This window comes from Xenopus tropicalis, chromosome 8 (genome assembly GCF_000004195.4).
Source record: "Xenopus tropicalis strain Nigerian chromosome 8, UCB_Xtro_10.0, whole genome shotgun sequence".
Classification (NCBI taxonomy): Eukaryota; Metazoa; Chordata; class Amphibia; order Anura; family Pipidae; genus Xenopus; species Xenopus tropicalis.
Genome location: NC_030684.2, coordinates 75,540,065 through 75,567,436, shown reverse-complemented (window position 1 = coordinate 75,567,436; position 27,372 = coordinate 75,540,065). Strand labels below are relative to the sequence as shown.

At 37.9% G+C, this 27,372-nt stretch overlaps 1 protein-coding gene across 1 annotated transcript; it reads left to right on the top strand.

The window, feature by feature from the left end:
- Positions 1-3,673: 3,673 nt before the first annotated feature.
- On the top strand, positions 3,674-19,067 carry LOC116406789 (uncharacterized protein YMR317W-like). Its single transcript, XM_031891692.1, has 4 exons — positions 3,674-3,731; positions 7,021-10,374; positions 12,521-12,621; positions 18,969-19,067. Exons 1-4 carry the CDS (start codon positions 3,674-3,676, stop codon positions 19,065-19,067), a joined length of 3,612 nt encoding a protein of 1,203 aa, XP_031747552.1.
- The last annotated feature ends 8,305 nt before the right edge of the window (positions 19,068-27,372 follow it).

The window sequence follows — 27,372 nt, the reverse complement described above, 5'->3', positions numbered from 1 at the left end:
AAATTAACTACACTGATTCCTAAACAAGTTGACTAGATTTGCAGTACTTTTCTGATGATTCTAAAATTCTGTGCTGCTTCATACACAGTTTTATGAATTTACCTCTAATGTTTATATCTTTATTAACAAAGTACTGTAGGGCAAACAAAGAATCAGTGAAATTCTATTGCAATTCCCACAAAATCTTTCCAGCATCACAGGTCCTTTTCCTCTTGAAAACACCATTTTTCTGCATTTGTCCTGCAGGTTTTACTTTACTTATTTAATATGGATTATTCAGACATGAAGGACAGAGCACCACAAGATCTGCATATTACAGGACATAATCATATTTGTTGCAGTGCTTTACAGTGTCGGACTGGCCCACCAGGATACCAGGAAAACTCCCGGTGGGCCCAGGTGTCAGTGGGCCCTCCTGCTCCTAACCATTTGGCCTGTTTCATGGTCATTCCCTATTTCTGAATGGGAAGGAAGAGGAGAAATAGATGGAAGAATAGATGCTAGCATGTAAATAAAAGAGACTTGGGGAATAAAGAGGTTGGGTGAGGAAAGGAGGAAAAATCGTTTAGAAAGCGGGCCTAGGGTCTAAGGTTTTCTTGTGGGCCCCTGGGGTCCCAGTCCGACACTGGTGCTTTACCTTTGTACTGGATTATTATGCATGGAAACAATCAGTCACATAATATAATTGTGGAAAGCAGCTATTTCTACATATGTATATATCAATGGTGCAAACCATAAGAACTAATCGAAGCACATTCAGCAAATATTAGACACAATGGATCTACTTCCACCCTCATTGAGACAAGCATTGTTCATGAACGTCAACCTGGCCCTACACAGAATCACACTCCTGCCTGAATCAATATTTACTCTAGATGTTAGAACAGAAAGACAAATGCCATAGACTTTATTTTTTAAGTTTGTCCATACCATAAATATAAATATATATGTCCTATAAATACCAATAGTCTTAAGGATCACTTATTTCCATTTTTAAAAATATAACTTATAGTTCATTAAATTGCTCTGAACCACACTGAGAAGTTTGTTCTCTTACAACCATTTCAAAACTATTTTTATTCCATTATTATTCATCAGTTTAAATTTATCATTATACTTTATTGTGTAAAGGATGTTTGCACTACTGTTAGATATCTAATGTGAGCCTACAAAATGTGAAATGTATCCACTGATTAATTGAGGACTGTCATTCTCAAGGCTACATCCTGCTTAACAGACTTGTGTGTCATTCAAAACAATACACCCACCCAATGCAATTTCCCATAGCAACAAATGATGATTGACTTATAGTGTGTATGTCCTCTAATAGTGTACACTGCTTACAGAAGGGATGGTGGAGGTGAGAGGCACAATTTAAAACATTTGTGACTTACTGATAGCAGAAAATAATTTAGATAGAAAAGTTGAAGCTCTCTTTTAGAGATAATTTCAGGATGCATCATTTATATGAGGGTTGATTCACAAAAGTGCGATAATGCTTATCGCATGCTTTTTTGCGTTAAAATTCATGTGGAAAAAACGTGCGATTCGCTAAAGTATTATTGCATGCGTTAAGTCGCATATCGCATGCGTTAAATAGCGAACAACCAAATGCGTTAATTTTTATGCATTGCGGTAATTAGCGTGCAGAAGTAATTCTAACGCATGATTCGCAAACACTTAGTCGGGCTAAATATTAAAAAAAAAATTAACACCTACTTGGGGCAGGCGATAATAATAGAAAAGTACAGTAAATGAGCTTTTGGCAATAAAATGTGGACTTTGCAGTGTTATTTATTCAAGTATGTGTTGGCCCTAGAGTGATGCAGCCTCCAGTTTGCAGGGAAATGGTCATTTCAGAACAGTAGTTTTCCGAAAGTAAAGGCGTGTATGGCTAAAATGGCGTGCATTTTTTCTCACACGGTGACAATTTGTGCGCACTGCGTTAATTAGCACGCGTTGCGTCAATAACCACACGACTTAAATAACGCAAACATCATCACGTCTAAATTAATGCAAGTATCCTTTTAGTGAATCATGCGTTAAGACACAAAAAATAAGACGCGATAAAGTTTTTAACACATGCAATAAATAGCGCTCGTTTTATCGCACTTTAGTGAATCAACCCTATGATGTTGTAACAGGCCCACACAAGTGATTCAAAGCACCGACTTTAGGAAATGGTGTATATACTGAAAGTTTGGAGTCAGTATAGAGCATATTAATAAGGTTAAAGGAATTCTGTCACAGGAAAACATTTTTTTACAAAATGCAGACAAGCAGAACAAAACAAAACAAGCAGGTTTTTTAATATTTTTTTATATATAATTTTGAAATGTCACATGGGGCTAGCCATATTCTTCATTTCCCAGGGTGCCACAACCATGTGACCTGTGCTCTGATAAACTTCAGTCACACTTTACTGCTGAGCTGCAAGTTGGACAGATATCACCCCCCTCTCTTTCTCTCCCAGCAGCTGATCAGAAGAACAATAGGAAGGTAACAAGATAGCAGCTCCCTGACACCTGTATTGCTAAAAATGCTCCCATGCCCCACCCTCATAACTCCTCCAGTTACATGGGAGTAGGTAAAAATAGGTTACCTGAAAGCAGTTCTAATGTGTAGCGCTGGCTCCTTCTGAAAGCTCAGACACAATGCACTGAGATGGCTGCCTACACACCTATATTGCAACTAAAAAAATACATTTGTTGGTTCAAAAATAAAATTTTAAATGGTAGAATTAATTATTTGTACTGATGAGCAAATTTTTTTGCTAAGCATGGATTGACCCCGAAATTCTTTATTTCACCATTGGCTAATTTGTTTGCGAAACAGCTGGGAAAATTTACTGCTTAAGTGTATAATTTCACCTTAAAATTAAATTTTATCTCAAATAAAAGCTAACATTTCACTGTTTCTATGGTTTACTGCACCTAAGCAAATTTTGTGCCTTTTGTTACATTTGGGGGCAGATTTATTAAGCACTGTAAAAAACTCCACTCCAAAATTTGCCACAAAAAAATGGCGTAAAATCTGCATCATTTTTTTACACATTTTTTCTTCCGCTGGATAACGGCGTAAAATCTAGTGTTTGGACAGCGAACGTCTCCATTTATTTTACACAGCTTTTTACACTTTTTTTTGGTGAATTTTATTTTACTCAAAATAATAAATAGAATAATACATTTTTTTTGTACTTTTTAATCTCTGCTCTGCTGTTGCCTCTCTCTCTTCACTCTTTACTCCCTCTATGTTTTACCTTGTCCCATATTTTGCTATTAATTTTTAATATTGGTACATTTGTTTATTCACATTGCTAAAATATATTTCATAACAGTGCCTAGGAATGTCCCTATGTTTTTCTCTGTGTGTATAAACCTATGAGTCACACACGTACATAGGGATTAAGAATTACTATATTTAATTATAAGGGTACTTATGCCATTCCTCTCCTGGTTCTTGAAACCTCACCTTTTGTGTATTAACTTTGTTCTTTTGTTCTGTTTGCTTTACAGATGTTTTAGCATTTGATGTCACTAATGCAATCATTTCATGTCTATGTCATTCCTCCCCCTTCCCAGTATCTCAAGTGCGTGCATAGGCATAGGAGTTACTATAAAATAAAGCAACTAACCATTCTGGCCTGGACAGAATTCCTTATCAAAAGGCCACTATGAAGAGTTCAAGGATGAATCTACTAACATACCTAGGACTGTTTATAATTATTGCTGGTAAGTTCATGATTATTATTATTTAGTCAGTGTGGTCAATCACTAAACTTCTGGAAGAAATAGAAATTTCAGATACACCAGTTTATATAATAGATGTGTATGAAAAAGTAATTCTGTTTTATAATATGTCAAAATGCTTTTGTTCAGCAGTATGTTTAGATCACAGAACACTAAAACATTATAAAATGCTTTCACCATATCTAATTTCATGGTAAGTAGTATATCCCAAGCAAGCACAGACCCCTCATATCATTATAGAGGACAGTATGCTTATTAGATACTAAATTAGTATTTAGGTACTAAATTGCAACAGTGCAGTTATCTATAGCAACTATTCATTAGCTCTGATTACTACACATCAGAAAATTAAAGCAAAGATTTGATATGGGTAACTGCATTGGTATAATTTATCACCTTTGTTAATAAATCAGCCCCAGTATCTTTATCTGTAGTATTAAGATATAGTCCAAAAGAAAAAATACACCATCTAAAAGCTGTTGAGATCATGTAGAAGTCAATGGCTTGTGTCCTTTCTTTTTTACAACCAGAAGATCTTTCTTTGATTTGTGGTTTTAGAGGTTTTCGGGGGGGGGGTTGACACTGTCATCTCTGCGACAATACAAAAAAACTGTCTTTTTTCATTCATGCTTTTTCAATTCAGGATCTCTAAATAAATGACTAGTAGAAATGAGTTTAGTTATGGTTTTAAAAAAACTCTAAAACCACGCACTGAATGTTGATAAATCCCCCCCTCAAGGTACTCACATACAACACTGATCCTTGAACTTCCACTTAGATTCACTTGTTGCTGCTGCTGCTGCTGCATACATCCTGTCTTCTGTTGCAATTTATTGCATACGTACGTTACGTATTGATGTTGGGGAACCCTGGAGCTGCAGCTACCTCGAGGTGGAGGTAGCGCTAGGGTTTTCACAGTGGCCAGCTTCAATAGGCAAGTGCACTAAAGAATCACAAACAGGTCTCGTTTTAATGCTGTGTGCCAGACTACAAAAATTCTGACTACAAAAATGTTAAGTATAATTTTGTTATCAGTTTGTGTTGAAGCATTTGAGCATGTTTTCATGCATCAGACACAATCCTCCCCTTACAGCAGCAAAAATTGCTGAAATCACTGGGAAAAAACTCTGCATTGTGGGTAAAAAACATGGCTTTATGCTATTTAACAATCCCATAAGCCTAGAATTGGTCAGTTCTTTTTTTCAAAAAGTAAGGGTTACAATGCCAGATCTCATCCTCAGTCATGTTATTTTTATATATTTATTGTCTATATGGAAAACCACTACTGCCAATACTTTCCAAAACACACTGCTAAATAAATACTATGCGTCAAATAGCTTTACTGGAATTTAAGTTCCTTTTATGACATTTGTTGTTTTTCTGTGCACCCTATGTGAACACTTGCTTATGATTACAATTCTTTATACTAGAAATGCTATATTAACATATTTCATATGTTAGCACATAACATATGTAATAAGCCTTATGTTGTGTGAGACTTTAAAATCACTTTTAATACAATCTGAATTATTGAATACATATAAAGCAAATGATAATTCAAACAAACTAGTGTACATTTCACTTGCACCTGAGCCAGCAAAATTGAAGTTGCACAGATGTAGTGTATGAATAGGATTAAATAGGTGTGTGATATCCCCATTTCTTTTGAAAAGCTGCAACTGGAGAACTGCAGGTTAGTTTGCATCTCCACATTCACCCTAACACTAGAAATGAATTTTGGGGGGCTAAGTGCTTGTTTGGCTGGTCAGATGGTTAATTTGTGCTTCCTCGATCCAGCGCGGTCATATTGTACACGTATATAAAAGGTTAAACAGTGGCAAATACAACAGAATAAAGTGGTTGAGGTGCGGAGGGATTAAGTATTATAATTACTTTGGTAAGGATTTCAGGCTGCGTTAATCTGACTAGCCACTCTATCTTATCAGTGCAAAGTATTACTTTGATATCATGAAGATATTCAGCAGCAATATCAGCGTATCAGCATTAACTGAGTAACTTGATATTATATTTAAGAAATGAAGCCAGCTTTAGTCCTAGCAAAGTAGTAGATTTAGCAATTTAAATGACTTATGAAGTAAAGAGTATAGATAATTATTATGATCCATGGACATTAATAAGAATGTGTAAGACAACTGTCACTACTACAAATGTTGATACAAATTGGTCCTACACTCTACTAGTAAGTAAGTAAAAGTAAAAAGTACAAAAATATTTATTTTTACAAAATATAAAAGACCCAATGTCTGTGGCCTAGATTGTGGGGTTTGTATGGTTAAGAGCAGTGCTGTCCAACTTCTGTGGTGCCGAGGGCTGGAATTTCTTTAGCATACATAATGGAGGGCCACTAATGGAAGTCAGTTTTCACCACTCCCCTTTTTTGACACATCCTTAAATCCATATGCCTCTTCCTCCCCTGCGGATAGCAAAGCAAACCCCAGCACATGATTACACACCTTAGGGACAATTTATTGGCTATTTCCAACTGCTAACAAACTCCCAGAACAAACCTCTGGCAGGGTCACCTCCCATGCTGCCTGTATGTGCCATACTCTGCCTGCCCTACCCTGCCTGTGTGTGCCATACACTTACTGCCCTACCCTGCCTGTGTGTGCCATACACTGCCTGTGTGTGCCATAATCTACCTGCCCTATGCTGTCTGTGTGTGCCATACTCTGCCTGCCCTTAGCTGCCTGTGTGTGCCATACTCTGCCTGCCCTATGCTGCCAGTGTGTGCCATACTCTGCCTGCCCTAAGCTGTCTGTGTGTGCCATGCTCTGTCTGCCCTATGCTGCCTGTGTGTGTCATACACACAGGCAGCATAGGTCAGGCAGTACATACAATGACAATGCTGGCACTGCTTCTACAGTGAGGTGTGAACAGGTGAACAATGTGGGTGAGTACAGCCTGAGCCTGAGGTGTGAACAAGGAAGTGGATGAACAATGCAGAGATTAAAATGTGTAAACAGTACAGGGGATTACATATTTAAACAATACAGAGGGATTACAGCCTGAATCTGAGGTGTGAACCATGCAGGGGGCCAGTTGAATAGCAATGGTTTAGAGTATGTGAAAATAAAGATTTGGAGTGCAGGACCACTTTGTGATTGCATTTTGTGCCCTATAAATACTATAGATAATCTGCATATCTGTGCATTTTTACAAATATTTATGGGTCACTGATGATAAAATATGTAAAGTGCACTCATTCCATGAATATTATTTTTTACTCTTATGTGCTTTTCTCCATTAGATTGTCAAGTTAAAGGCCTTACAGTTGGTGGCATATTGAATACAATATCAAACATACTGTGGCCCAGTTCCACAAAGCCGCCAACCACACTATTGACCACTAGCGACCCAACAAAAGTTAGTATAACAGATATGCTATCACTGGACACAAATAGTAATTCTGTGACTGACAGCCCCAAAGTTACTCTTTTTATGATAGGGACAGGAGATCAGTCATACACTTCTTCTTTTACTGAGCAACTTATGACATCAACCTTTACTCAGCTAAAAAGCTATGCAACAATTGGCCCCACAAAGGCTTCTAGTACAGATGCCACTGTACACTCAGCATTGACCTCAAGCAGTATTACTTCTTTTATTACCAAAAATCCCATCTTATTGTCATCAGCAAGTAACACAGCAACTACTTCATTTATGGAGACAAGTAACCAACCTTCACCTTCTTCCAGGGGTGTCACAAGCGGTATATTATATCCAGTGTACTCAGCACAGTCCTCTTTTACTCCATCAAATGATAATATCTTAACTATACCATCTGCCAGAACTGGGCTCAGTGTTAAATCTATGTCAACAAAATCTTTAGGTAATGGAATTACCGCTGAGTCAACTAACAGTGTACTTAGATCTTCCAGATCCAGTACATATCCAGAACTAACCAAAAACATAGCCACCTCACCCAGTAATGGGATCAATGTGATAACTTCAACAGTTGCAAGTACTATGCATTCACCATCAACCAGCAGCACAGTTGCATCTTTAAATACTGATCCAAACACGCAAATTAAATCATTCAGTACCACAGCCAAATTTTTTTCAAAGCCTGAGTCAGGTGTTACCACAATACCATCTTCTATTATTGTTACCAATACTGCACCACAATTGTCCAGAAGTCCAATAATTTATTTAAGTCCTGTAACCAGTATTCAACATAGGCCATCCAGCACAATTTCATCTTTAAATACTGAAAATATTACTGGACGTGAAAAAATCAGGAATTCTATGTCCTCATACAATTCTAAAACCAATTTTCAGCATGAGTTAAGTAGCAGCGCTTTAACATCTTCCAATTTGGGAGCAAATATTCAATCTGAAAAAAATAAAGGTGATATACCTTATTTTACTACTGGGACTAGTGTTCAAACTGAGCCAACAAGAGGTGACCTGTCTTCTTCTGAAACCATACCTAATATGCTGTATGAATCAGCCACTGGCACACTCACCAGTAACAGAAACAGTTTTCATCCAGTATCACCCAAAAGCACAGCAATCCCTGTCAACAATTTCACCAGTTTACATCCTGAACTATCAAAGAGCAATGTGACCTCTTCAACCTCTGTGTCCAGTATCCAGACTAAAATTACCAGAACCACATTTATATCTTCAAGTGCCAATATCAAACCAAAGCTTACCAAGAGTTCAATGATCCCTTCAAGTATATCTGAAATTTACCATAACACAATGACTTTTAACAGTTCTGAGACCAGCAACGAACCTGATTTATCCAGTGAAATGTATTCTGATACTGGAACTGACACAATTCCTGTGACTTCTTCTAAAATAAGAATTAGCAATCTACCTATATCACCCAGCAGGGTAAAGTCATCTTCCACAAGTAATATAAGCAATAACAATAAATTAACTCTCACAAGCCCTGTAACCAGTGCCAACATTCAGTTTAGGTCAAATGGCACAGTAACCAGTTTCAAGCCTGATGTATCCAGTACTTCAGTTATTTATTTCAGTGCTGAAACAAGTAAACCCTCATACAGAATAGGGAGTATTAGTACAACAACAAGTACTGGAATCAATATTGGATCTAAATTGTCAAATGGTTCTGTGCCCTATTCCAGCGCTGTAACCAGATTTCACTCTAAGGCTTATAGTCCTTCAATTACTGTCAGCATGCAAGGAATATCATCCACTAAACAAATGGAATCTTCCTTTACTGGCATCAGTATTCGTGACCAATTAACAGGCACAGTGACCTCTGGGAAAACAATTCAGCAAAATCCACCGCTAAGTAAATTTGCCTCTCCCATTACCTGGGCAAGCAAACAAACCAAGTCATCTTTTAACGTGCCATTTACCTTTACTGAGACTAATACAAAATTTGAACCTAGTTCTGGGATCAGAACTCATCCTGAAACATCCAGTAGTATAACACCATTTTACAGTATTTGGAACAATAATGACCCTTTAGCAACAAAAAACAACATAGTCTCCAACACTGAACCCAGAATTCAGTCTGAATTACTAACAAGCACAGGAACATTATCCAGTGCCAACACCAGTATGCAACCTAAAGCAGTGAGTAGTACACTTTCCTCATCTAGCAGTGGGACCAATGTTCAGTTTGAGACCTCTAGTGGTGCACTAGACTCTCCCAGTAGTGTAAGTAAAATGCAGTCTGAAGTGTACATTTCTGCAACTAGTATTCACCCTAAAACACTGAGTAGTATGAAATCCTCTTCCTCTACTTTGACTAATATTCAACCTGAATTACCAGAAAGCACCAAGAGTTCCTTCACCGTTGAGTCCATTATCAAATCTGAATTAACCAAAAGCACAATATCTCCCAACACAAAGATAAACTTCAAACCAAAAGCAACGTTACCCAGTATTTGGAACATTCAGTCTTCCAGGTCTTTAATCACTATTCATCCTAAATTAAACAGCAACACTCCAGCAAAGTCCCTTTCCAGTATTGGAATTAGTACTCAACTTTTGTCATCTAGTGATTCACTGACCCCCTCCAGTTTTGGGACAAATATTCTATCAGAAAATGTAAGAAGTGACATAGCCACTTCTATTTTTGGGCACCGTATTCAGCCTGAACCAGACAGTAGTACCAAGAATTTATATAGCGTTGGAGTCAGTAATAAGCCTGAATCACTATATACTGCATTGTTCAGTACTAAATCAGGCAGTAGAAAAATAACCTCTTCTCCTGCTAAATCAACACAGCAATATTACAGAACTGAAATCAGCACCTACAATGGATCATCCAGTAGCTTGCTACGAACGTCTAATCCTAACATTGCCCTGGAATCTTTCAGCGCTGGGGTCAGTAAACAGTCTAAAACAGACAGCAGCTCCGCAATTATTTCTGTTCCTGCCACTAATCATCAGCGCAGATCAACCATTGGTGCAACAACATTTTTCAATAATAGGACAAAGTTTCAGTTTGCATCCCTTAGTAGTACAGTGATTCCTTCCAGTACCAGAGCCAGTAATCAGCCGAATTCACATAGCAATGGAGTGACCTCATATATTGGTTCGAGTTCTCACGTCAACTTTTACAGCACCAAAAACTACAGTGCTACAGTGGATAGAGGGATAAATGGACAAACTGCTGGTAAGTTATGGAAGAATTAACTTGATGTTAAATCCATGAGGCATTTTTGAGATCTACAGTGGCTTGCAAAAGTATTCGGCCCCCTTGAACTTTTCCACATTTTGTCACATTACAGCCACAAACATGAATCAATTTTATTGGAATTCCACGTGAAAGACCAATACAAAGTGGTGTACACGTGAGAAATGGAACGAAAATCATACATGATTCCAAACATTTTTTACAAATAAATAACTGCAAAGTGGGGTGTGCGTAATTATTCAGCCCCCTGAGTCAATACTTTGTAGAAGCACCTTTTGCTGCAATTACAGCTGCCAGGCTTTTAGGGTATGTCTCTACCAGCTTTGCTCATCTAGAGACTGAAATCCTTGCCCATTCTTCTTTGCAAAACAGCTCCAGCTCAGTCAGATTAGATGGACAGTGTTTGTGAACAGCAGTTTTCAGATCTTGCCACAGATTCTCGATTGGATTTAGATCTAGACTTTGACTGGGCCATTCTAACACATGGATATGTTTTGTTTTAACCATTCCATTGTTGCCCTGGCTTTATGTTTAGGGTTGTTGTCTTGCTGGAAGGTGAACCTCCGCCCCAGTCTCAAGTCTTTTGCAGACTCCAAGAGGTTTTCTTCCAAGATTGCCCTGTATTTGGCTCCATCCATCTTCCCATCAACTCTGACCAGCTTCCCTGTCCCTGCTGAAGAGAAGCACCCCCAGAGCATGATGCTGCCACCACCATATGTGACAGTGGGGATGGTGTGTTCAGAGTGATGTGCAGTGTTAGTTTTCCGCCACACATAGCGTTTTGCATTTTGGCCAAAAAGTTCCATTTTGGTCTCATCTGACCAGAGCACCTTCTTCCACATGTTTACTGTGTCCCCCACATGGCTTGTGGCAAACTGCAAACGGGACTTCTTATGGTTTTCTGTTAACAATGGCTTTCTTCTTGCCACTCTTCCATAAAGGCCAACTTTGTGCAGTGCACGACTAATAGTTGTCCTATGAACAGATTCCCCCACCTGAGCTGTAGATCTCTGCAGCTCCCCCAGAGTCACCATGGTCCGCTTGGCTGCATTTCTGATCAGCGCTCTCCTTGTTCGGCCTGTGAGTTTAGGTGGACGGCCTTGTCTTGGTAGGTTTACAGTTGTGTCATACTCCTTCCATTTCTGAATGATCAGTGAACAGTGCTCCATGGGATGTTCAAGGCTTTGGAAATCTTTTTGTAGCCTAAGCCTGCTTTAAATTTCTCAATAACTTTATCCCTGACCTGTCTGGTGTGTTCTTTGGACTTCATGGAGTTGTTGCTCCCAATATTCTCTTAGACAACCTCTGAGGCCGTCACAGAGCAGCTGTATTTGTACTGACATTAGATTACACACAGGTGCACTCTATTTAGTCATTAGCACTCATCAGGCAATGTCTATGGGCAACTGACTGCACTCAGACCAAAGGGGGCTGAATAATTACGCACACCCCACTTTGCAGTTATTTATTTGTAAAAAATGTTTGGAATCATGTATGATTTTCGTTCCACTTCTCACGTGTACACCACTTTGTATTGGTCTTTCACGTGGAATTCCAATAAAATTGATTCATGTTTGTGGCTGTAATGTGACAAAATGTGGAAAAGTTCAAGGGGGCCGAATACTTTTGGAAGCCATTGTAGGTGTATTTTTTCTTTACTTATTTAGTTATGTGTCACATTTTCATTCAAAAATCTCTATAGAGTTGTTGGTCACACTATAGATTTGACCCTTTAGGAAAGAACACCTAGCAAAATAAGCTAGTACAGGTGCAGGATCTGCTATCTGTAAAGATGTTATCCAGAAAGCAAAATTACTGGAAGGCCATCTCCAATAGACTCCATTTTAATCACATAATTCAAATTTCTTTTTCTCTGTAATAATAAAACAGTACCTTGTACTTGATCCCACCTAATATATAATTAATCCTTATTGGAGGTTAAACAACCCTATTGGGTTTACTTAATTTTTTAGTAGACTTAAATCCTTTTTTGGAGTTCTAAATTATGGATACACCCCTTACTTGGAAAAACCCCAGTTCCAAAGAATTCTGGATAACAGATCCCATACCTGTAGTAAATATGAGGCTTGATTCAATAATTGCTTCTTTCTTGTCTTCCCTTTAGCTGCCACAGAAACAGATAATGTTCTCCTTGCTTGGCAAATCATCCTCATCTCCTTGGCAGCTGGACTTGCAACTTTTACTCTTGTGGGGGGCACTTTCCTGGTGAGTCATGTAGTCTGCCTATGGCACTGAAATTCAACCGGCATATGCAGCAACTCAAATCATTTTAATTTTAAACAGGCTCCACAGGTCTCTATACAACATTATCATTTTAACAAAATTAAACCCATAAATATACATATTAGTTATGAATAGCACATCCTACACACTGTACGACTTAATCAGCTTTTCAACTACATCCAGTGCCCCCACATACGTGTATTACTGGGTACAGAAAAGCTCCAATGTGATGAAGGTATTGAAGTTTCTGACACAACATGTTTTAGGGTCCCTGAAACATGTTATGTTAGACACTACAGTAAATCGGCAGCAGATGTAATATTACTGTTTTGGATAATCCTACTGCAGCTATATAGGATATTAAAAATATTACGAATCTTGACATTAGGATTTAAAAATATATTCCATTATGACATGTCCTTAATTCGTGATCTGCTTCTTTTCTTCTCCTCAGATCATTTACTGCAGGAAAATTCGCAGAAGTCGTGCCTATTATGATGTAGCAGGAACATTTATATAAATTGTCTTCCTAGAATGCTTTGCATTATGCCTTTACCCATAACACTGACATACCTGATTTAAATCCAGGACATTCTGACTATACCTCTGATCCAAAAGACCATGCGCTAGATAAGGGCCTTATAGGCCTGGAGCTGAAGATTATAATAGGCCTTTTTCCTAATAGATGGTTTTCCATTTAATGTACTTTAGTTTTTAAGGACATGTAAACTTAAAATTTTCTTAGCATGTTGATAAGTTGGGCACATCTCCCCAACCCAAACCACAAAATTTGTACTGTACATCCCCCTCAGTTCTCCAGAGCCATCACATCTTCAGTGACATTTACGTCTTCAAATAGCACATGTGTGCTTTTAAGTTCATGCAATGAAGAATGCAGCCTTACACAGGCAGAACTTACTTTGATAAAAAGGTCCTGCTTGGATTGAACACTGTAATGGTTTCTCCAACAGAATGCACAGCTAGAGCAGAGTTTCTATGGAAAGTATTTAAATATTTTAAAGAGGCTGTTCCATTTTTTGTGGGTGGTTTTTACATGTCCTCTAAGAGAAAAAAAATCTACATTATTTGACCTTGTTTTTGATCAGAAATTTAGTCAGATAAAGTAATCTTTTACATTTAGTTGGAAACCCAATTGGTATTATATATTAGGGACATTTGAATAAATTATAGCTTATTGTTATTTGCACTGCCAAGCAATTTTTTCAGGCACTTAGGAGGAGGTAAGTAGAATGTTTCTGTATTTACAGTTTTGTACCCAGTTACAGTCAACTGCAGGCTACAAATTCACATTGTTTGGCATCACACAGCTCATGCCTTGCACTGCAGTGTTTTCTTGGCTTTACACAGTGACATCGTAGGTCTTTATGATCCATCTAAGGAAAAAGTTTAGTATATATATATTTAGTATATACAGTATATATATATCTATATATATTCTTACAGAAAGGCGTTTTACATGTAAGTTAGTCTTCCACAATAGATCTCTGCTATCATGTGTGAGTAATTGTTCTGAAAAGGCTTTCCACCTTTTCTTCACGCATAGTTTCCTCCTGCAGGGCAAATTTGTGTGACTTCGGAAAACGAAGCCATTTTGATTGGTAACTCACCCGTGATAGCAGAGATCTTTAGCGAGCGACTAACTTGCTCCGTGGGTTCTTACCCTAAAGAGTCTTTCTGTGAACTGGATCACTTGTTTATTATCAATGTATATCTCAGAGCACCCAGCACATAGGCTATTATTTCCTGGTGTGCACCCCTTCTGCAGATGATTGATAGACAGATAGATACAGGCATTCCAAAACGAAACAATGGCAGAAAAGGTTGTCATTTGTGGATGTTTGCAATATATACATTATACAAATATCCAGAAACTCTGAAAGGTCCATATTAAGGGAAGGCCATCCCATACCTATTCAAAGCAAATAAATAAAAATTTTAAATTATTTTTTTAACTGTAACTTGTACTTGATCCTAACAAAGATATAATTAATCCTTATTGGAGGCAAAACAATTCTACTGGGTTTATTTATTTTAAAAGTATTTTTAGTAGGCATGGTATGGTGATCCAAATTACTGAAAAACTCCCTTATCTGGAAGACCTCAGGTCCCAAGCATCACGAAAAATAGATCCTATACCTGAAGTATGAAAGTTCATATCTTGTACTAAAGCATAACTTTGGTGTCACCCAGTGGTGAATATAAGAAATTTTATAAGTTTTGCTTTGATGCATGAGGTATTACTTAAAGGGGAACTCCAGCTTCTGAACCAAAATGTGTTAAAGAGCCCCATACAATACAGAAACCCCTAATATATATATCACTGTAATCTGTTCCGTCAAAGTGTATAAATAAATACCATTTTTATATGCTGAAATCCAGCTGTAAAACAGTTGTTCTCTTTCTGCATCATTTGAAATACTGGCAGGGGAGAAGGGACTAACATTAATGTTGCAAATGGTAACAACTTTTCCACAACTTACAGACAGCATGCAGGAACTACATAACCCGCATTGCCTTTCCTTATTGGCATCACATGCAAGGAATTGTGGGATTTGGAGGATGCAGGCTGAAAGCAGGCTGAAGGCAGGCTGAGGACAGTCGACAAGTGTTACATTTTATTTGAGTTTTAAAGTAGTCAGCCAGATCAGCAGGAGAACAGGGGCCAGGCTTGGGTAACAGTTCCTAACCATATTATTGCATTAAAAATCATGAAAAGGTTGCATATTTTTTAACTGATGTATACTGCAAAGTTGCTTGAAATTATGTTTTTCATAAAAGCTTAAATTGTTTGGATGGAGTTTCCCTTTAATAATCCCTCCAGAAACTGGAACACAAGAAGGGTTTAAAAGGGAAGACAAGACACAATGTCTGTGTAAACGTGACATTCACTCTAAGCAACACATTGCGAGGGCATTGCAAGACAAGTATATTCTTCTTTGGGGAAGTAAATAGAAAGTTTTTGCTAGTTACTAATGATAAAGTTATACTCTGATAGTTGGACTTTATTCATCTCCTAGTATTTATCATGCTCCCACTTTAGCATTTCCCAATGACCACTGTGTGTTATGGATGTAAATGTATAATCCAATATGGTTTGTTTGTTTTATAATGTTATGTTTATGCACTCCTGAGTTATGTTTTTGCATTGCTGGTCAGTGCTGCAGTCATCAAAAAATAGTTTAAAGTATGACAAATGTTTTGTATTTATTATATCAAAAATGTGTTCATACTGTTTCATTATTTATTGTCTATTTGTACATATATGTATATGCTATTAAAGTGTTACTGACAACCATTTATTGGTAGTCCCTTACTATTCCACAAGAGTGCACTTTACACAAGACTCTTTTTCTCAGGTGGGCCTGTGATCAAGATGTTGGAGGAGGGTTTTATGCTTCTTCACACTCTCAATAAATTGGGTGCCATTCAATATTTATAGCTGGAACCTGAAATTAAATGTTGGCTCACACAGTTGAACTTTACCCCAGATTGTATCACAAATAAAACAAATAAAAACCACTACAAACAGCTAACTCTCAGGATCCCTTCTTTTAACATTCCGCTGTGTCTGTTTCTCAAGGGTCCTCTCTTCCTCACAGATCCTTGCTCAGGCATCATACACCACCTTCCACAAGTGGAGTCTAAAGAGGCCTAACCTCGCTCCCCTACCTTTTATCCACTAGCATAACATCTCTGATTAGTGGAGATTTCCTAAACAAGAGTTGCCTTAAAAACAATTAAGTCCTTTACTAGGGGTGGCTCCTCTACCGTTATTGCCCACCTTTACCTGAATTAAGTTCTTCTGCTGTTGGCAAAGCAACACACTACTCTATCACCGCTAGGATGCCCTCTGCTTCCCAGATAGCCATTGCTGAGTCCACCAGTTTTGGAAACACCAGTTAGAGAGTGCATTGTTTAAATTACTCCAGCTCCACAATGCAGATAGGCACTTGCTTTTGAGGCAGTTCCACCACTATGTATGAATCTGATACAGCTTGGACACCCACTATGACCTAGCATGCTACATCAGGTTTGATCTCTAGGGTGTTGGTGTTTGCCAGCAGCAAATTTTGGAATAGTAGGTTAACCCACTGTTCTATGTTACCAACCCTGAAAACTTTTAGGCTGGCAACAATAAAGCCAACACTAAATCCAACACTTTTGATAGTCCTTTGACAGTACAGTGCTGGTCCCCTGGGAGGACTCCCATAGGCCTATCTCTTCCTGAGTGGCACTGGACTTTGCAAGATTGTTGACACACATTTTGTTAATTATTAAGGTTTCAAGAAAAGATTTTAAATCTTTGAAGATAATTCACTTACTGGTTGATGTTGTAGGCACTGTGGGAAAAACAGGATTAGATAATGTTTCCAGGTATAACACCAGTGGTTAATGCAGGACTAAGATTTCTTTGATCTATAAGAATTCATAAAATGTAAGTTTTCAAAACTTAATCATAACACGATGCTTTGTTTGTTACCCCTACAATGGGGCTGACTCTCATGGGGGCTTAGAGAGGTGGTGGCTCAGTCCAAAGGCCAATTAGGAAGAGAATTTGAGTAATGGTAATTTGGTCTTTTTTTATACATCTTTTTGCAGAGTCTCCAAAATGTTATTGTAATGCAATTACAGAATGCACTGTAAATCCCCCAAAAAAAGCAAAACACAAATAAAGCTGGAGCTCAGTAAATTAAATACAGATAAATTAAACAGATTATTTATTTTGCACTCAATTCCACAAAAAAAAATGTAAGGGTTTTACACTTAAAAATAAAATGGTTCGATTACTGCCAACAAAAAGGTGAGAACAACACATGAACATATAATTTAATTGAGAAGAATCCGGGGATTTTTGTGGGAAGAAAGATTTAAGCTATCAGGGAGACGTCATGCCTGAGGTTATTTTCTCTGGAGAAAAAGGGCGTGTAAGAGGACATGATTACTCTTTACAAGTACATTAGAAGGGATTGTATAGAGAAGAGATTACACTCAATCTTTTTTCCCATAGAAAAAATTACACCAGAATGCACCAGAGGCCACCCCTTTGGACTATAGGAACGGAACTTTCCGTAAGTGGGTTTTCACAGTGAGGGCACTGAGGTTGTGGAATGCCCTGCCGGATGATGTTGTGTTGGCAGATTCTATTAAGGCCTTTAAAGGAAAAGTAACACTAAAATTTTTTAAGTAAAAAATCTATTCTACCCATTTTAAATTTAAACCAAAAAAATTCAATAGGTGAAGTCTGATTGGCTGTTGGTGGCTCCACCCACTTTGTAAAACCTAAAAATGCAGTCCCCTAGTGACCCTGGTGTTAATACTGTAAAAATGGCAGCAGGTTGAATTTCCCCATTGAAAATCAATAGTTAAAATTTGATTGGCTGCTGGTGGCTCCACCCACTTTTTCTAACTCTGAACCGCAGTTACATAGTTACTAGCTCTGCAAAGTTTGGGGACATTAGTATTAATATTTAAAGAATGGCAGCAGTTTAAATTTAAACTTATGAAGTTTATAGGTGAAATCTGATTGGCTGTTGTTGGCTCTGCTCACTTTTTCAAAACTAAAACTGCAGTCCCCTAGTGACCAACTGTGAAAAGTTTGGGGACCCTGGTGTTAATACTGTGAGAATGGCATCAAGTTGAATTTCAACCAAGTCAATAGGTAAAATCTGATTGGCTGTTCACAGCTCCGCCCACTTTTGGGCATCCAACAATCATCATATTTCCATTCAGGCTGACCCCATGAGTATGTGATTCAAGTTCAAGAGAGTGATGCCTCAAAGCAGCAGTCTGGAAATCTTCCCTGTCAAAGTCAATGGGAAAATTGGGGTGACCAGAACAGCGCCACAAAAAGACAGGGGGCGGGATCGCTTAGAAAAGCACAAGCAACCTGCTCCGCTATAGGGCGAAGAAGTGTGGAGAGTTTGGGTGTTGTACCCATAAAACTGTAGGAGGAGTAGCATTTAGAAAATGGGGGGCACTAAGAAGAGAAAAAAGCGGAAGAATAAGCTGAAGTTGAAGAACAGAATGTTATAATTAAAATTGTTTCCAAATGAATTATAGAGAGAGGGTCATAACTAATGCCACTCGCTAGTCAGGTAAAACAAAGTGGGGTAAAACAAAGGGATAGATACTGTTAATGCAACATTGTCAGATTATTCACCAATCATTAATATATTACATGAGAATTTATTTATCTTGTAAGCCTGGGTATATACCAATTTTGTTATCTTGTAAGCCTGCACAAAAAATGCAATCAATAAACAGCCTCTTTGATATTTTTAAATATCTGCTACTCCTGTTGTTCACAGGTTAATAGCATGGCTGCAGAACCCGTCTCCTACTTTAACTCCCTTGCTTTGGGAATTGACTTTGGTTCATGGCTTACTAAGTATGCCCACTCTTTCTGAAATGAGTTTGCCAAACACGCACTCCAGTCTAGCAGCCAATGAAGAGAAGGCATAACTGGTTTCCATAGAGACTCTTCTAGCTGTGCTGGAGAAACATGTTTTTCTCATAAACTCCTCTACTAAACTCAGCTTAACATTACTGTACTTAGTAGAAGCAGGACTTTTCTATCAAAGTAAGTTCTGCCTCTGTAAGCCTGCATTCTTCATTGTATGATCTTTAAACTGGACAATCTGTTTGCAGATGTAAATGTAACTGAAAATGTGTGAGAGGGAAAATGGTCATCAGGTGAAGGCTGCTATTTGTTTTGGAAAATGTGATAGTGCAGGCAAATGGAGAGGATATATGCAATACACATTGTGTGGTTTGGGTGGGGGAGATGTGTCCAACTTCAATGCATGGTAGGAAAATGTTGGGTTTACATGTCTTTTGAAAAGCCAGTGCCAATGGAATGTTTTTCCATACATTGCAATATATTGAGCTGGGCAACTATGTCAAAGTCATCCCTGAGTGTAGGTCATGTGCCAGACCAGGGTTCAGTTTTGACATAGTTGGCTGGTTTGAATTTTTGCAGTATACGGACAAACAATCCCTGTTTTGTTAATATTATTCCTCTTAATTAGTCAAACAAAAAAGCACACAGAGCAAAAATTATTACCTCAATTTTTATTAAAAAAGTTTTCAGGGAATAATCACTGGAACTGCTTGAAGCTGTTCTCATTGCCATCAAAGGGAAATGGCAGTCTATGATACTGGAAACACCAGTACAAACAGAAGAAATCATAATACCTGGTGTGCCAGAAACCTAAGGCAGTTCATGGTCTTATATCCTTATGAGTGGATACTGACCTTTTTTATTTTGGTTCAGTTTTTAAATATATTTATTAGTGTGTAGGTTAGCATATGATTTACAGTTTATCCACTAGATGGCAGCAGCACCTATCTTTTTCTTTAGGCATAGTTTGAATGCTGTATAATCTCTGAAATGTATTTCAGAATTTGTCTGGGCTATAAAGAATTATAAGTACTTTTATAATACATGCATTAAAACCTCAAAGGCAAGTAGGAAATTGGAAAAGAATTTTAGCTATTTACGGTTAAGTGCTGTGATATAAGGTAAATTCTACGGGGCAAATTTACTGTCTTTTTTTCCTGATTTGTGTTTTTTGTGCTGAAACACAATTTTTTCATGTAAAAAACACAACATTTTTGCCATTTATTATACGTCATAAACACAAAAAAAACGCAAATGTAAAAATATGCCATCTAATTGCTGTTGAAGTTAAGCCAATGGGAGCTGTCCTAGGGAAATTGTAACAATCTTTTATTTAATTCAACCAAAATGCACTAAGATGCTGCATACACACCAATATTACAGCAAAAAAAAAATACATTTGTAGGTAGAGTGAACTATTTGCTGCCACCACCAAACGCCTGTATTTTTTTGGTGGCAGTATTGCTTTGGCAGCTCTGTTGGTGCCGACTGCCATGTGTAGGGACAGGTCAAGAGAACAGAAAATCTTACCATAGTTTCTAATAACGTGATTTTCATTTCATGGACCAGAATATAGCAGTAGGCAGAAATCCAAAAGTCTTGAAATATACTAGACCATCTATAAATCCATACCATAACAGAACATGTTGGGGTGTATCTGGATATATCTGTAAAAACACTGTTTGCCTCCCACAAGCATATACCGTATATACTCGAGTATAAGCCGATCCGAATATAAGCCGAGGTACCTAATTTTACCTACGAAAACTGGAAAAACGTATTGACTCGAGTATAAGCCTAGGGTGGGAAATGCAGCAGCTACTGCTAAGTTTCAATAATCAAAATAAATACCAATAAAATTACATTAATTGAGGCATCAGTGGGGTATATGTTTTAAAATATTTATTTAAAAGAAAAACAGTAAACTAGCTCTGTAAGTGGAGAAGAGGGTTAACAAAAACAATATGAGTACTACCACATGCTATTGCACATTGGCAAACTGGTGGCTGTCCCAAAATAAGGGGAAATAAGTATTTTAACTGGGAGCGGGCCAGGGCACTGGAGGGTCTGGTTGCGGGGGGCCTAATTTGCACACAAAGGACAGAGGGTGCGCTAATCTGGAGGGACCCATGGCACCCAACTCGAGTATAAGCCGAGGGTCACTTTTTCAGCACATTTTGGGTGCTGAAAAACTAGGCTTATACTCGAGTATATACAGTAAATAGGTTCATAGCAAAGTGATCGTCGCTTTCTGGCGAGACCATGAGCAACTTCTGATCCTGTTTACTGGGTTTTGACCTGGCCTGTTTCTGAACTTTTGACGCTTACTGCCTGAACCAACCTTTACTTGTCTGACCTGTCTTCTGATTCTGACTTGACACCCTGGATTCACGCCACTCCTGCCACTCCTCCACTTGAACGCAGTCCTGTACCACCTTCAGTTGTGTTGTTCTTAGTGGGAGGTGTAGGGGAGGTCTTCAATCAAGCTCCTGACATTTATGGCTTATAGAAATGTACAGTATATTGATTTTACATTGCATGTAACTAGAAAAGTACCTGGAGGGACAATAATATCATATAGTTTGTACAGTAACCCTTACATGTAATAAAATGCACAAAAGCACAAGTTTGCCAGGTGCAGTAAACCATAGCTACCAATAAGATGTTTGTTTCTCAACAGGTAAATACTAACTGCTAATTGGTTGCTATAGGTGATCAGACTTATTACAAAAATTCCCAGTGTCTCCAATATAAGAGGGAAGATTTGACTAAAGGGTCTGTTCCCCATTTTGTTGAATGTTTTTTCCCATTCCCCCTGTAAAAAGCATAATTTCATTCGGAGGAGAAGTTCTGTATAAGAAACCCTCCATACCCAAAGCTGCAGCTCTTGCTAGGGCAACTGTTTGAATAATTGTTTGAAACACTGCCTGGAATCCCTTCCAGTTCATTCAAATTGCGATTGCCTGGATGCTTCTATTGCCCAAAAATGCTGACTGACCCATGAATGCAGAAGTCAGCATTTTTGAGCAATTGCCTGACCCGTGAATGCATTGCACTAGTCAAGACAATTGCCACTGAGATGAATGGAAAGTGAGTCTGAAAGTAAGTTTCCTTTTGCTGCTTGTGCCATTGCTTTATGAAAGAGAAGAAGACTGGTGACCGCAGACTGAGTTGGGCCAGAATTAGACTCAGTTGTTTTTTATGGGATAAGTAAGTCTTGATATCAAGAGACCTCTTATTAGTCAGGTACAGTCAGTGAATATTTGTCTTGAATACTTTTCTTGTGTGAAATAAATGTAATAATAGGTTGCCTGGGGGAGTCTAATAAAACATCCATTGTCTTTAAATCTAAGAGCAAAGATTTAGTTTGTGCTTGAAGTTTCATTTTTCATCAGAACACAGTTTTCTGTAAGAATACATATATGCCTAATCCTATTTTGATTGTTTAAATTGCACATTCCAAGTGGGTATAATTATCCAGTTTGAAATATATATATACAGGTTCCCAAGAATCTAAATAGCAGGGAGGTGTGGCAATAAAGCTCAAATAACCACTAAAATCTTTTCAAAAACAAAAACACATTTGGAAAATGCATGTGGATAAATGGGTCACTTCCACACAGGTGCAAAATTACATAATTTCCATGGGAAGATATGCAGGTTATTATAAACTGTCACAAACTATATTTTGCAAAGTTCCCAGGAAAAGCAAGGGTGCATTTCGTGTGACAAGTGACTCCTGAAGTCCATTGGAGAGCCAGGGAGCTTCACCATGGCAGTTATTCAGTTATTCAAGTGAAATAATTCCTTACTTGACCCCAGCCAGCACCTGCACAAAATAAAGAGCTCAATCCCTGTAGGCGCAGAAACCATGCCAATAGGCTAATTAAGATATCATTTGTTAAGTAAGAAACAGGGCTCCACATGTTCCACTTGCATAAGGCTCAGAAAACCAGGTTTTTTATTCCCTCCCTTAGCAAGGGGAGCCTTGTATAAGGCATGGTAAGTGGGTCATGTGTGTGCACGGTTGCATCCTTAAGTTCATGCACCAGTTCATGCACTCAGAGAGGGGCTCTGAGTTATTTACTGCAGGGGGTCCAAGGGGCATAAATTTGCACCCCTGTCTCTAGGCTAGGTATTTACTGATCTAATAAGGCATGATTACACCAGAAAAGACCCAACAGAAAAGCCAGGGTTATACCTAGCCTAGTAAGGGAAGGACTCTACTCCACTACAGTGCAATAGAGGAAATAGACCCACAATGGCAAGAATTGAAACCACCTATGCTGCTTCAAATGAAAGTTACATTTCTCTAATCTAAAAGTGTGGTAAACATTTTTATGGGAAAAAAAGCACATCCCCTATCTGTGTATAATCTCCTCTAATGTACTTGTACAGAGTAATCATGTCCCCTAGTAAGTGCCTTTTTTTCAGAGACAACAACCCTAACCTTAAAAGTCTAACCTCATAGTTTAAAACTTCCAGTTTAGTTGCACATCTCTGCACTTCCTCCAGCTCATTAATATCGTTCGTAAGGACTGGAGCCCAAAACTGTACTGCATACTCAAGGTGAGGCCTTACAAGAGACCTATAAAGAGCCAAAATTATGTTTTCATCCCTTGAGTCAATGACCTTTTTTTGAAAGCACTTTATTTGCTTTAGCGTTAAGTTTTAACGCTACGAAAAATGCGCAACTTTTCGCGTAAGTTTTAACGCTACGAAAAATGCGCAACTTTTTACGCAACTTTCGTAATGGATACGAAAAACTCGCGTTTTTACGCAAAAATCGTATTGGTAACGAAAAATTCGTACAGAATCCGAAAAAATCGCAAAACATACGAAAAAGTCGCAAAATGTTCGTTTTCAAGTCGGAACTTTTCCAATTCGGGTCGGATTCGTGGGTTAGTAAATCAGCCCCTTAGTGTATAACTGATTTCTTCCAAAGTGCATTTGCATTTGTCAACATTGAACCTCATTTTCCATTTTGCTCCTCAGTTTTCCAGTTTTGACAAATCGCTCACCATAGTGTCAGCATCCTGCATTGAATTTATAGTTTTGTACAATTTAATATCATCAGCAAAAATAGAAACGGTACTTTTTATGCTCACCTCCAGGTCATTAATAAACAAGTTAAAAAGCAAAAGACCAACGACTGACCCCTGCGGTACTCCACTAACAGCTCTGGCCCCATTAGAAAATGTTCCATTACTACCACTCTTTGTAATCTATTTTTCAGCCAGTTTTCTATCCAATTACAAATATTGTGTTCTAGGCCAATATTCCTTAAATTTATCATTAATTTTCTGTGAGGTACTGTATCAAATGCTTTAGCAAAGTCTAAGTAGATGACATCCACTCCCATTCCAGCATCAAAGTTCCTGCTCACCGCCTCATAAAAGGCAACTAAATTAGTCTGGCAAGATCTGTTACACATAAGGCCATGCTGGCATGATTTGCACTATATTCAAGTATCCTATCCATTATAACACTTTCCAAAAGCTTTCCTCTTACTGATGTCAGGCTAACAGGCCTATAGTTTTCAGGCTGAGAATAAGATACCTTGGCACGGCACCACATTAGCCAGTCTATTGGCACCATGACAGACCTCAATGAATCCTGAAAAATGAAGTAAAGAGGTTTGACACTCACAGTGTTAAGCTTGTTTAATTATATGAAATGGGATGAAAATCATCCGGTCCTGGACCATTATTTACCTTTACACGTTCAAGTCTCTTTTGAATTTCTTCCTGATTGACCCATGCATCAGTAGTTATATTAATAGAATTGGGTATTTTAAAAGGTTAACCTTTATTAGCTAGTTCCTCAGTTGTAAAGATAGATGAAAAATAAGAGTTCAAAATTTCAGCTTTTTCCCTGTTCTTATCAACCAACTGACCCCCCTGTGATAATAAGGGTCCCACAACTTATTGCTCCAATTTTTTACAGTTTACATATTTAAAAAACAACATTTGAATTTCTTTTACTCCTAGCTGCAATACCCCTTTCAATTTTTATTTTAGCTTGTCTGCTTCTTTGTATGCCTTATGGGCTTCCTTGATTGGATCAGATATTCTGACCACTAATTACACTGTTGTGTGACTTATTTTGTTGTTTCGCTGATTTGCACAATTTTTGTGGTTTTATTGCATTTTCATCACTGTATAAGTGTTCCTGATCTGTTTTTAGCATAGCTTTGCCAGGTGTAACTTTGGTGTAGAAAAATAACTTTACCTATTTTTAATTCATCAGAATGTGTACTTTCCAAAAATATATGGTTTTCTGGGGTGTCTCTGTATAGTTAGGGGGTGTTACGGAACATAATACGCTGACAGGGGGCTCAGTGTGCAAAAGCTGAGTTGGCAGGCGAGAAATCCATATGCACTATTTTCATACCACAGACTTTGGTATATCTATGCATATTGGGCATCAAACTGTTCAGTAGACCTCTGGTGTTCCTATTTGGGGTGATTTGCCTTTGTACGCAAGAAATTGTGTGAGATAAATGCGGCAAACTGCAACGTTTTTAGGCGATTTTCTGAAATATCATAAAAATCGGCAAACTTAGGATCGCTTTGCAGCTTGGTACTTTGGAGTAAAAGGAAATGTGTGCCCATTATAGATTCGGGGGAATGTGTACTTTCCAAAAATATATGGCTTTCTGGGGTGAGCATACTTTTTTGTAGCATTATCCCACATAAAGGATGTAAATGTGTTGTTTTTCTGAAATGACACATCATATGGGGGTATGTTCCCATTGGAGCCCCTACATGCCAAATATTTAGATAAACCTATAAAAATTGGGCATCAAACTGCTTAGTGGACCCCAGGCATTCAAATTCAGTGTGTTTTATCTTGGTACCTAATGTTATGTGGGGGATAAGATGCTGCAAACTGGAAGCTTTGAGTGGATTTTTGGAAATGTCATCAAAATTGCTAACTTTAGAAATGCTTTGTGGCTTGGTACTTTGAAGTAGAAAGACATGGGTACCCATTTTAGATTTGGGAGAATGTGTACTTTCCAAAAATATATGACTTTCTGGGGTGAGCGTACTTTTTACTAGCTTTATCCCACATATAATGATGTAAATGTGTTGATTTTGCAGGAGTGAAATGACAGAAATGATAGATCATATGGGGGTATGTTCACATTGGGGCCCCTACATGCCACATACTTAGGTAAACCTATACATATTGGGCATCAAACTGTTCAGTGGACCCCTGGCGTTCAAATTCAGTGTGTTTTATCTTGGTACCTAATGTTATGTGGGGGATAAGATGCTGCAAACTGGAAGCTTTGAGTGGATTTTTGGAAATGTCATCAAAATTGCTAACTTTAGAAATGCTTTGTGGCTTGGTACTTTGAAGTAGAAAGACATGGGTACCCATTTTAAATTCAGGGGAATGTGTACTTTCCAAAAATATATGGCTTTCTGGGATGAGCATACTTCATACTAGTTTTATTCCACTTATAATGATGTAAATGTGTTGATTTTGCAGGAGCTGGAATGACAGAAGTGATAGATCATATGGGGGTATGTTCACATTGGGGCCCCTACATGCCACATACTTAAGTAAACCTATACATATTTGGCATCAAACTATTCAGTGGACCCCTGGCATTCATATTTAGGGTGTTTTATTTGGTTACTTCATGACCTTTAGGAGATAAGATACTATAGACTGGAAGCTTTGAAGCGATTTTTTCAAAACTTCACAAATTTTGATAAAAACCTACAAATTTAGGAAAGCATTGTGACTTGATAGTTTGGAGTAGACAGACAGTTGTGCCTACTCTGTATACCCCAGAATCTGTTCTTTACAGAAATGTGTAATTTTCTGGGATAAACCTTCTGTTAGTGGAATTTTTGGCCTTGAAATCTAAAGTATGCAGCTTTCTGGAGCAGTGCTTTGGAAATTTGGTAGTGTACTGCTGGGAGTTTTTGACCTATACAAGTGAGAAATCTCCATAAAACTATATATATTTGGTATTGGTGCGTTCAGGAGACATGGGACTTTCCAAATCAGTTGTATTTTTGTGCATAAAATAATTTTTGTTTCTGGTATGTGATTTTTTAAAATTTTGTAGACATTTAGAAGCCTATATCTTGTTACAAAATTGGAATTACACCAAAATTCTACCAAATTTTGAAAGCTTAGTTTGTCCAGAAAAAAACGATATATTGTTTTCCTGGATAAACTAAAAGTCCCCCAGAAGAAAGGCCCCTAAAGTGCAAAATGTTCAAAGACTGTCTGGTAGTAGAAGTTCCAGTGAAAGGGTTAAAGAAACAAATTTACAAAAAAAAAATACAATT

Bases quoted from the DNA above. Each gene is read 5' to 3' on its own strand.
- LOC116406789 (XM_031891692.1), top strand. From the start codon at position 3,674: ATGAAGAGTTCAAGGATGAATCTACTAACATACCTAGGACTGTTTATA. The intron at 3,732-7,020 runs GTAAGTTCATGA...TTTCTCCATTAG, and splicing joins ACTGTTTATAATTATTGCTG to ATTGTCAAGTTAAAGGCCTT. The intron at 12,622-18,968 runs GTGAGTCATGTA...TGTTGTTCACAG, and splicing joins TTGTGGGGGGCACTTTCCTG to GTTAATAGCATGGCTGCAGA.